Here is an 11,970-nt window from a genome sequence, read left to right as displayed (position 1 = left end):
CGCAGGCACACTGTCTGAATCTGAAACATATACAGGCAAAACAAAAACAGTTTAAGCTGATACTAAAACAACAACTTTATATTTTATACTGTAACCTAAACGGATTTCCATTTGAATACAATAGGAACGAGAAAACGCAATAAATTCGTGTCAAAAATACCCATCGCCGAAACAAAATCAGCCACGACACGTGCGTAACCTCGACCGTAGGAGCAAATTTACTAGTAGTATACTAAAATGGTGTATTGTCTGTATCAAAAACTAAATGATGCATCAATTGCATTGCACACTTATTGACTTAATTATGAATGCACTGACACGGCTGGTTTCTTTGCCGGTCAAAGATGTACGTACAGTACCATCCACCTGCTTTGTTTCCCTTTCGGTAAGTGCGGTCGCTTTCGCTCGCGTAAACGCCCTGTAACCCGTCAAAATCAATGACCGTGACCGTGAGAAGCGGCCAGGTGACAACGCCACCGTGTCGACGCTGAACCTGGTGGCAGGTTCTGTGGCGATGGTGAGCGGTGACAGGCTGAGGACGGGACGACGCTGTCGAGGTAGACAGGCGCGATCCTACGGTCCAGAACGCTGCTCCGAGCCTCCGTCCGACTCGACGGACGAATCCCACGGTCGCCCCCGGTTACGCTGCAATGCAAGCCTGCCTCCTCCCAAACCTAAACCGACCCCTATTATTCTCGAAAAAGATTACTAAACAAACAGAGCCCTGCCTGGATCCGCATCCACCCCCGACTCCTCCCGACTCCTCTAATCCCAGATCTCCCCGTTCGCCACCGTCATCTACCAGCCATCGTCACTCCTCCGAATCTGCTTCCAATGGAGCTCGAATTCGCGCGGTCGGAGTCCCAGCTGAAGTGGTCCATCTTCGACCGACGTCTCATCCATATTCAGGGAGTCGTCCCGTGCTCTTCTACGGCCGCCGCCACCGAGACCAGCACCGGCCAGAACGTGTGCGTCTCTCTCCGCCTCATGCCCCGCCGTTAAGCTCGTATTTCGAGATCTACACGGATGACTCATTGCCCTTTTACGGGCAGCCCAATATCATCGCCGCGCACGGAGATTTGGTTTTCATGTATGATGTCATCGCCGTCAAAGGTGTGCGAGTCAGCAGCTACCCAGGGAACTTCTTCCTATACAAGGCCAGCCCACGTCTGCCTCCTCCTCCGAGGAACTGCTGGCGTGGCCGTGCCGAGATCACCGGCGTCTTACACGAGGGTGCCGACGACTTCATCGTGGCTAACCTTCACGCACTGGTGGGCGCTCAGGGTGAGGAGATGACCGAACTCTTCCGCTATTCTTATGGTTGGGGCGAGTGGGATTTCTTCCTGATCGACATGCCCGGAGACGCTGCCAGTGGCTTCTACCCCCAAAGGCCAAAGTTGGTATACAGATACTGTCTTCTCACATGACAGCTTCATATTCTGGGTGGATTACCACCAGGGATTGATTTCAGCTGACATCTCGGCTGAGCGACCTCATCTCCAGTTCATCAAGTTCCCTGGAATCGAGACCAATGCTGATTTCATGGAAGGGCGTGGTCTTCCAGAGACACTACGCACAGCTGCCTTCAATGAAGGATTTGGTTCGTCGATGTTGATGATGGTCGGTTCAGAAGCCGATGGAGCTCCACCTGTCCTTCTTCAGTAAGCACATGGTTACTAAAGGGCACAGAGTGGGTGCCAAAGCACACCCTCGAGGTCACTAAGCTCTGGTTGCCGGTGAAATACCAGCACTCCCCCTTGCTTCGTAGCATTCTGGAATTTCCAATGCTAGACCTGCAAGAAGATGGTATCCTTCACTTCATAGTTAGAGAATCTGTGGATTCTGTCGAGCATTGATAGCCACAATTGACATGAAGACTTCAAGCTTGAAAACTCAAAGGAAATACCTAAACCAGATCGAGGCACCGAATCTAAATTTTATAGTAACAAATATGTTTTGGGATTCAGCACTTCTCTGCAGTCAGCTCTGTAGATGCCTCAACTTACCTGCAGGTGATTAATGCTGACTTAGAATGCATTTTAGCTTTGAAAAAAGTTAATGCAGAGCACCCAAACAATTCCAGATGTCATAATCTCTTCATCCTGAAATATCAATCGTTTTAATTTGTCCTAAGTTAAAATAGTCCAAGTTTGACTAAATTTATAGAGAAGAATATTAATATTTAACACATCAAAAAAGTAAATTATGAAAACATATTTCATAATCGATCTAATCATTCTGATTTGATATTTAAAATATTTTACTCTTTTCTGTGAGATGAGATAAAACGGTGTAGGTTGGACTATTCAGTTCTCTTTTTTGTTAGCTTGTATGGCAACGGATTCAAACTGTACTAGTTTACGTGGGCGCACAGCGGGGAGGGTCCTTTTCAGTAGATGACTCATCGGGCCGTCAGAGCGGGACTTCTTTGGTAAAAAGAACTTGAATAACTTTGTTTTTCTGAAGGAGTCGTCATTTTCTATTAGGAAGGCTATGTCATTTACAACCCCGGCGTATTTCGCATGCTTGAAGGCCCCCTTCTTTTTTGTAATCGCCTAAATTGAAATTGTCTCGGTTCCGGGAATCAGATCGGTTCCTCCTAGAACCTATCAGAGAATGCTCTGCCCTCTCTTTTTCCTATGATTATGGAACTAAAGTCTGAAATAGTTTTTATCAATGTTTTTCATACTGGCTACTAGCAGGCTTGGCTTGCCCATCTCCTCGTAATTGAACTCGCATTCAGCTGGTCTTGTTCTTGCGGTTGGCCTTTTGAACATGAATGGAAAATGACATGTTATTTGCACTATTATGAATGGACCTAACGGGTACCCGCGGTGGGTACGGATATGGATATAAAATTTTTTACGCACTAGGCTTCGTAAGTATGGGCAAGCCTTAGAGTTTCTGGTACTCTCACAACGGGGTATTTGCTCCTACCCGCACCCTATCCAACCAATTGCGAGGTAGTGCACATAGAATTTTTCACCATGTTAAGAAATGAAAAAAAACTGTTGCAATACATGTAAAACAATATGCCGATTTGTCACTTGATATGTTAGTGGAATAAAGCAAAGTGAAATAAAACGATTCAAGCAGCCAATCCATTCACTTTCTCTAGATAAGCAACATAAAATGGAAAATTATGAGAGCATGGTGATTGAAATAGTTGTTTTTTTTACCATAGATGATCAGATATTCTTCCTAGCAGATTAAGTTGCAAAATATATCAGAAGAACATGAATCTAACGGAATGAATTTTAACTCAGAAAATTACCAAAAAAAGAAGATAAACTATATTGAAAACAAGGAGTCGGAGAAGATGGCCACTTGAGTTTTAGGAACATGACCTCCTAACCGAAAAGACCAAACTTGTTTTTTCGATCAATATCCTCCACATAGATTCAATAATAATTGTACCAGAGTTCATGTAGGCAAGCTGCAAACCATAGCAGACAAATAGAAATACTCCGATGGTAGCGACGCCAGCCAGATCTACGGCGGAATCGCTGCCGCCGCCGCACGCCGGAGAAGCGACAGCCGGAATCCAGCCACTGTTCCACCAACCCAACGACCCAAAACCCTTGTCGCGCGCCCGCCGCACTTTGCCGGGATGCGGGGACTAGAGCAAGATGATCCGTGATTGATTACCGATCGCGTTGGCGACGCACGTGAGGGCTGGGCAGCGGTTCAGCCCTCGTTGACGGTAAGATGAGACTGTTTGGTCTGTACTTACTTATATTTATTTATAGATTTTATTTAAGTTTAGTTCTAATAAATTTTTAAAGTACCAAATATGATGATTTACTGGACTGGGAGCTATTTGACAGGACCTTTTATTTATTGCTGTTCTAGTCTTCTCCCTTCCACATCTATATTAAATGATTAGAGATACGAAGTTCTTTGTATAATTATATTAAATAATTTTAGTCCCTCCAACCAAATAGAGTGGGATTTAAATTTAATGCCTACGAGGACCAAACAGGATGGAAGTTATCCTTTTAATCTGGGAACCGTAGTAATAAAATGACCACTGATTGGATTCCGATTAAGACCGAGACATGCCGTGCTGCCGTCCTGTCGTGTCAGAGCGCGCGGGCTTGACTCGAGGCAGATCGCCGGGACTGACACGGCGACGGCTACAACGGCTACTGGGGCGACACCCCTGCAGCACTAGCCATGTTTAACTTTTCAAAAAGGACAGGCATGGCCGTTTAGTAGCCGTTACAGCCGGAAACCGACGGGTATTCAGCCACCATCACTGCACAGGACTACAATATGTGATCGTGATTATACGTTGTAATTTGTACTTGACAAATACGCCACTTGACGATGATAGCCAATCACACGGAACCGCAGCGTGCGGCGCACAGAGTATGCACGCCAAAAGCTCAAAAAGTTTCGTCACCTTTTTCTCTGGCACGAATGAACCCGATCGGACGGTCTAGCATCTAGCATCGTGCCGTGCACCTGCATGCGCTGCTGGTTGGAAATTGGAACACCGTGCGCCTCGCCGGTAGGAATTTGTATGCGTCTCCTTTTTTTCTTTTGGAAATGCCGGTAGGAATCTGTACCCTGCACAGCGCGGAGGAAAACAGGAGGTAGAAATTTAGAAGAATTCCACGTGCGGTTCGTCCTCTCGCGTGGTCGGAGACGACACGAGTCGGCGGCGCTCGGATCCGATGCCATGCCGACGAGCCGGAGCGGCGGGCTCGGAGGATGTGTGACGGGGAGCTGGAATTGCGCCTTTCGCTGGAATCGGCTGGAAAGACGCGACAAAAGGACTCACGAGGTAGGAGGGACGGTGCGATCATTCCATGACCCCATCGATTAGGCCACACGCCATCAGCGTTGCTAGAAGTCGAAAGGCAAACAGAAAGCGGGACACCATTCTTACCTCGCCCAGGACCTGTTGAAATGCACCGCATTTCCACACGCCTACTATTTCCTTAGCATGGATTTTTTGGCTGCTGCGTTTTTCTTTTCCTAATTCCTTGTCCATGGCATTGTATGTTTGGCTCAAATCAATTGCCATCTTCTTTTTAGACTGGGTTCAGATACCCACGAGCCGGAATCAATCTAGGGCACGTAAATTAACTGATGTGACCATTATTAAATGTTAAAAGAGTGTGTTGTTGTTTACTATTGCTATCTCGTCTACTAATTTGATCTGTCCTCCTATGCAAAATAACACTAACTAAAATACATATTAAATATTATATAGGCGACTAAACAAACAACTTAGCTGCCTATACGTGTCTATATGTTTCAAATATATATTTCAAATATACGTGTCTATATGTTTCAAATATATATTTCAAAATAACACCAACTAAAATACATATTAATGTATAGAGAACGAGATTTAGAGAACGTTGTCGGAGAGAAATGAGATACAGAGGAGAGAATCTTGTAGAGAATTCTGTAAATGAAGGATATTGAGAAGAATATAGATAACGATGGTTAGAGAATTCTGTAAATCCTATATTAGAAACGTATTTTGTTCCAAATTTTTATACGTACGTATTTATCATACCTCAAATGCTATGAACATATTTTATTTTTATTTAATTCAGTGTTTAAAACGTAAAGAAAAAATAGAGAAGAGGAGTGAGAATCTCTATATATAGAGAAAAACTGTAGCGTTCTCTGTTTTTAGAGGACCATTTAGAGAACGCTGCTGGAGCAATAGAGAATGGAATCTTCTATATATATATATATATAGGGTAGAGAACGGTCTAGAGACAGGCTCAGCCCACACCCATGAGCTGCTCCGTACAACCGCTGTGGCGCTGTCGTCATCACTGCTCATTCCCAGCGCTGGCCACCGGCGCTGGCAGCGGCAGCAGCGGTGAATTCAAAAGCGGCTTGCTTTGGTGGGGCTTTGTCCTTTTCCTGCCTGCCCCAGCTGTTCCGCTCGCCACTCCTCGCCTCCGCGCACTCATCAACACAAGACGCTCCCCTCCCCCTCCCCCGCAGTCCCGCCGCACCACACGCTCTGTCCCCTTTTCCGGCGCCCGCGACGGATTGCGACGAGCGGATAGATAGATCTGCGCTGTGCGTCTCGAGCCCGTCCCTGTCTCGCCGTCTCCTTTCTGCTCTCCTCCTCCACTCTCCACCGAGCAGCGCGAATCCTTAGCGGCCAAGGCTTTCCGAGCTCAGCTCGGGGAGTTTTAAACGCGGCCCGACGAAAGGAGGACCGCACTCCCTGCCGGGCTGCTGCTGGTCGCTTGCTTTCGGTGGCGAGCGTCTCGGTAAAGCGGCGGCTGCGGCAGAGATTGGACTTGCTGGTTGCGCAGTGCAGCGCTGCCGTGGAGACAGGAATCTGCCGCAGGTATCAGGGCTTCTTCCTCGCCTTTGTTCTCTCTGGCTGTTCTGGTTCTTCTCCTTATCTTCCTCGCTTTGGTTTCCCATCTGCGTTCTCTTCCATGGGAAGAAGGTGTTAAGCGAATTTGTTTAACAAGTGTACGGTCGCCGGAAGCGAGAAGCTGGTTTTTTTTTCTCTCTCGCACCAGATGCTGTGAGTTCCTTGCGGAATTTTGGCAGGTTTTTTGCGGTTGCAAGAATCTTGCGGCATCAGCATTGTTTACTTTCGCGTGCGCCTCTCGTTTCCTTATCCCCTGTGTTCTTACTGTTCCCACCCTTTTTTGACTTCCAGGCTGTAATCCTAGGGGACTCATAATTGATCGTTGTTTCCAAAGATCAGAGTAACGTGCCCGAGTTTGCCACCTGCCCACCTTCATCCTCCGGGGTCGCTCGTCATCTGATGCCCGCGTTGGGGGATTGTTGAAGGGATAAGGTCGTGGCAATGAGCAAACCGGCGCGCGTGCAGCGCGCGTCCCCGCCGCCGCCCCTGGTTGTTTCGGCCGCCATCTTGCTGCTGCTCTCCGCGTTACCGCGCTGTCAGCCCTACACTTACGAGCAAGATGGTCTGTATTGTCCTCCTTGATACTCGCTACTATTTTCTTAAATTCAGTACTCATGAGCATAAACATCATTATTGGTTTCATAAGTTCATGCAGGACAAGAGATTGTTTACGTCTTTCTGTACCATACAATTTACTTACTGCAAACGGGATAATGCACAGATGGTACCTTATATCATGTGTGTTTGTTATGTTTATCAGTGTTTGCGATAAATGGCTTGTACACGGCGCTTAGAGCACCACAGCTGCCCAATTGGACTACAAATGGCGGTGACCCCTGCAATGAGGGCTGGCAGGGTGTTTCATGCGTGGCCTCAAATATTACCTCCATGTATAATCAGTGCTCATGTATTTTTCCTTCAATCTTTCTACTCAATGACCCCCCTTTAATTGGTGAGCTGAACAATGCAGCATGTTTCTCTTGTAGAATTCTCAGCGGTGCAAACTTGGGTGGACAGCTGGGTAACACTTTGGCGAATTTCACATCATTGATCACCTTGTAAGCTGATTATGTGTAGAGTTTGAGATGCCAGTCTGCCTGGTTCTGAATTCGTGATATTCTATCAAGTTGGCACTTAACACTTCATGATTTACTACCTCATTTAGGGATCTTAGCAACAATAATATTGGCGGAACCATACCTGATGGTCTACCAGTCACAATGCAGAAATTGTATGTCTGTTCGAGCATTCTATTGCTTTCCATTCACCTTCATGACTGTTTTGTTACTAAGCCCTTTCTACCAATCACAGTTTCCTTTCAGCTAACCAGCTAAGTGGCAGCCTCCCAAGTACATTGTCATCCCTCACACTTTTGACAAGCATGTAAGTATATCATTGGCAAAATACAAATTCACAGGCCTTCATCAGAAAATTAAGACTTCCATGATGATTTCTCATACTTTCCCTCCTGCATTCTTTCATTTGCAGGTCGCTCAATAACAACCAATTATCTGGAGATATACCAGATGTATTTTTAGCACTCACTGGACTCGCGAATTTGTAAGAACACTAACTTGGTTTACATAGTTATTCCATACTACCACTAACTGATAATTTGAAGCAAGTTAGTAATGACATTCAACTTTTTTGATTAGAGATTTTTCTTCTAACAACTTGACCGGTCCGCTGCCACCTTCAATGGGAAATTTGACAGCATTGACTAGCCTGTGAGTATTGAAGTCTTCTGCACTATCTTTCAGGATGAACTTTTAACTAATGTGAATTGCCTAATTTCCCACAACCATTGCAGGCATATTCAGAACAATCAACTGACAGGAACCCTTGATGTGTTGCAAGATCTCCCTTTCCAAGATTTGTATGCCCACTCAATTATGGTTTTTATTTCTTTTCTTTTCTCGAAGGGCAAGTGAATTGGCCTTTCAATGAAATTGAATATCTGGCTTATTTTACCTCAACTGGTTTAATTCAACAGGAACGTAGAAAACAATCTTTTCTCTGGTCCGGTGCCTGTGAAGTTACTCAACTTGCCAAACTTTAAGTAAGAACTTATAAGCTTCTGCTTGATCAAGCTCATATAATTAGTTTCTTCATGGGTTTACAATACTCATATAATTTAATTTACTGCACAGGAAGGATGGGAACCCATTCAATACCAGCATAGCCCCATCCGCTCAACCTCCTGCAGCGCCAACACCATTACCATCAGTCTCACCTCCAGCTAGGCATGTCCCCTCAAAACAACCTTCAACCTCCTCTAGCGTTCCAGGAGGAAGTACTCCAGGATCAGGAAAACATACCGTTTCAACAATCAAATTAGTTGGATATATCCTTATAGGGGTGGTATCAGCAGTAGTTATTGTGCTAATGGCAATGTACTGTCTATCCAAGTGCAAAGAAAGAAAGTCAAGAGATGACATTTATACAAAAAACAAGATGGGAAGGGTGCCTCAGAAGCTTGGAGAGCCTAAAATCAAGGAAATGGCAGAAATCAAGGAGCCACCAGTAAAACTCGAGAATAATGTTGGGAAAGGTTCCAGTTCTATCACTTGAGACCCATTCTGTCATCTGCCTTTAATTTCTCTCTGATCTTTGCCCCTTAGTTTTGACATCTGAAAATTTTATGCACAGCTTCCCATGTTGTTTCTGATGCAAAGGAGGATCATAAGTTAAAAATGCCAACATCAGGTGAATGGCTTCAAACCTGGGAAAATTCATACAAGTATCACCATTTCACTGCTTTGCAAGTTTGTATACAGGAAAGCTTGAAAGAAATGCTGGCAGAGCAGGGTCTGTATTTTCCTCAATCATTTATATTTAAATATTGTTTTTGCAGCAGCTTCAAATGTGGTTTGTGATGCAAGAGATGGGCAGAAATCAGACTCACTGTTGGCAGGTAAATGAGTTGAAATCCAATAGTATCAGAAATTGGAAGTATTATTTCACTGCATTGCAAGTTTGAGTATATGAAAGTTAACACAAACACATGCATGCCAGCTACTCCCAGGGTGGTCTCAATGAAGCAAAAAGAGCATGTAATTGATATGGAAAAGGCTGATAATTTCGTTGAGGAGCAGTTGCATTCTACGCAACCTGTTGCACAACGTTCTGAAAAGGTCATCGTCAATCCCAGTGTTCGTACTAGAAGAAGAGTACCTTCAGTTGGGAAGGTAGACCTGACAACTACTGTCAAGTCCTTTTCCATTGCATCCCTTCAACAATATACCAACAGTTTCAGTGAGGAAAATCTCATAAGAGATAGCAGGTTTGGTAAGGTATATCTGGCAGAGCTTCCTGATGGAGAGGTAAATGGTCCAGGAATATTGAAGTAATTAATTTTTTAATGTATTTGATACAATCATCTGTTCTGAAATTGTGACACTCATTTCGTAAGCAGTTACTGGAAGTTTTGAAGATAGATGCTTTTAACTCAAAAGTACCAGTGGATGCCTTTCTTGAGCTAGTTGTGAGCATTTCTGAACTGAGGCATCCTAACATACTTGGGCTTGCTGGATACTGTGCGGAGTTTGAGCAGCGACTACTTGTCTATGAGCACTGTAGCAAGATGACTCTACATGATGAACTCCACTATGTAGATGACTCAAGCAAGCCATTATCATGGAATGCTCGCCTCCAAGTTGCTGTGGGGGCAGCAAAAGCATTACAGTAAGCATAACAATTTGCTCCATCTTATTTTGTTTGAGTTGTGTGCCGTGATTCAGAAAGATGTCTGAAAATGCTATTCGTACAATTTTTTGCAGACATCTTCATGATGGTTGCCAACCACCAATTGTACATCAGAATTTCGAACCATCTGTTGTTCTTCTAAACAGCACCTTAGTTGTGCATATTTCTGAATCTGGCCTTGCATCATTAGCATCAAAATCAGCATCTCAGGTAAAAAATGTTAATGACTATATTTTGGTATTAGATTTTCTTAAAGGATACTTGAAACTTCTGGTGACATTGTTTCTATTATTTGAGTCCTGACGACCTGGCCTATCTATTGTATGCTAGTTAAGTCTTTTGAAACAGGCTTGTATTTAATTTAAAAAAGAAACAGGCTTGTATTGGCCACATATAAATATCTAGCTGCAAAATCATACGTTAAAGCAAATACGAAGCCAGATACAGCTAAAACATGCATGATGCCGTGATGCTCTTGGGCTGCTGTGCTATGTTTCTCCTTTCAAATAGTACAGAGCTATTTGTTTTCTTGATATTTTGATACTTGTAATTTATAGTTGGATCTACAATGTTATCCTTTGAGTTTTGGTTTTGATACATTGATTTCATAAAAGTTCACTAGTTCATTTCAAAGCAGTACTGGGTAATCATTGTTTTCATCAGAAGGAAGTGAATGTTATTGTTTCATCTTTCATAAGGCCTGTACTTCTTTGTATGTCAGTTGTCTGGCCGTACCTTATTCCATTATGAAGCCCCTGAGGTGCATGAATCTGGATCCATAAGTGATCGAAGTGATGTTTACAGCTTCGGTGTTGTTATGTTGGAGCTTCTAACAGGGCGTAAACCTTATGATAGGTAACATTTTAAATAAAAGACACAAGTCCTTTTTGCACGCCCACCTGGCACATTCATTTTTCTTGAAGATGATTTCTGATCCAGCCAATCCAACAATGTTTGACATGGAATGGAATTGCAGCTCACGTCCACGGGCTGAACAACATCTGGTGCGATGGGCCACTTCTCAGCTCTATGATATTGATGCCATAGCAAAGATGGTAGATCCTTCCATTCAAGGACAATGTTCTGAAAAGGCACTGTCTCGTTTTGCTGACATTATTAGCCGCTGCATTCAGGTAAAACAATTGATCTTAGATCTGCCATCCCCTTTACATGAAGATAGACACACGACTAACCTGAGACTTCTTGTGCAGCACGAACCAGAATTTAGGCCACCGATGTCTGAAGTTGTCCAAGACTTAACTCGCATGATAAGTAATGCATCAAAGGCTTCCATGTAGGCGGTCCTGAAGGGGGGTGTGTGTGTGTGTGGTGGTGGTGGTGGGGTTTTTTTTTTTTTTTTTGGGGGGGGGGGGGTGGAGGCCTGTGCTTTCGAAATTAGAATGCAAGCATGCACCTCATCTTGGTATTTGGAGTGTCATGTGGAGCGCTTCTTGGCAGATTCAGTTCTCTCCGATGTTGTGAAGACGCATTTATGATCATGGATGCAGTAGTAGGATATTCTGGCCGACGCAAGAAGGATGCAGTAATGCACCGTGTTTTATCCATTGCCATAATGCTCCTCTGAATCTCTCGTGAATTTTTTAGTTCGAAGTTATTGTTGTAATTCTGTAGTCTGCACAATATATTTCTCGGCTCCTGGTTCCGGTTGCAGATCACTTCATGTGATCATGCATGGTTCTCTAGACCATATGTAAATACAAGAACTGAAATAAATATATTAGAGTTTGCTCATGTTAAAGATCAGTAGATCACTCCATGTTTATGATTTAGTTCACTGCACAAGGTGCCTTATCTCCTGGACTCCTGCTCCGTTTCATTAAAATGCTTTTGAAAAAGTTCCAATCCAGTTTTTCCAAAAAAAAAAGTTCCAATCCAATTCA

General features: G+C 44.0%; 1 protein-coding gene across 2 annotated transcripts; it reads left to right on the top strand.

The window, feature by feature from the left end:
* Nucleotides 1-5,928: 5,928 nt before the first annotated feature.
* On the top strand, nucleotides 5,929-11,833 carry LOC112882998 (protein STRUBBELIG-RECEPTOR FAMILY 3-like). 2 transcript variants are annotated; one of them, XM_025948209.1, is made up of 19 exons: nucleotides 5,929-6,331; nucleotides 6,656-6,926; nucleotides 7,125-7,254; nucleotides 7,351-7,422; nucleotides 7,530-7,595; nucleotides 7,676-7,747; nucleotides 7,853-7,924; nucleotides 8,020-8,091; nucleotides 8,175-8,240; nucleotides 8,358-8,423; nucleotides 8,515-8,915; nucleotides 9,014-9,070; nucleotides 9,222-9,278; nucleotides 9,380-9,687; nucleotides 9,780-10,048; nucleotides 10,144-10,279; nucleotides 10,791-10,924; nucleotides 11,046-11,202; nucleotides 11,281-11,833. In XM_025948209.1, the coding sequence occupies exons 2-19, from the start codon at nucleotides 6,806-6,808 to the stop codon at nucleotides 11,365-11,367; spliced, it is 2,343 nt and encodes a 780-aa protein (XP_025803994.1). In that variant the 5' UTR covers nucleotides 5,929-6,331; nucleotides 6,656-6,805; the 3' UTR covers nucleotides 11,368-11,833. The 2 variants fall into 2 exon arrangements, with proteins under 2 accessions (XP_025803994.1, XP_025803992.1); XM_025948207.1 differs by having other exon boundaries at nucleotides 9,219-9,278.
* Nucleotides 11,834-11,970: the final 137 nt, after the last annotated feature.

Source organism: Panicum hallii, chromosome 2 (genome assembly GCF_002211085.1).
Source record: "Panicum hallii strain FIL2 chromosome 2, PHallii_v3.1, whole genome shotgun sequence".
Lineage (NCBI taxonomy): Eukaryota > Viridiplantae > Streptophyta > Magnoliopsida > Poales > Poaceae > Panicum > Panicum hallii.
This window is presented reverse-complemented; position numbering and strand designations above follow the sequence as displayed.

Coding starts and splice junctions, on each gene's coding strand:
- LOC112882998 (XM_025948207.1), top strand. CDS start 6,806: ATGAGCAAACCGGCGCGCGTGCAGCGCGCGTCCCCGCCGCCGCCCCTG. Junction 7,925..8,019: donor CTCACTGGACTCGCGAATTT/GTAAGAACACTA, acceptor TTTTTTGATTAG/AGATTTTTCTTCTAACAACT. Junction 8,092..8,174: donor TTGACAGCATTGACTAGCCT/GTGAGTATTGAA, acceptor CAACCATTGCAG/GCATATTCAGAACAATCAAC.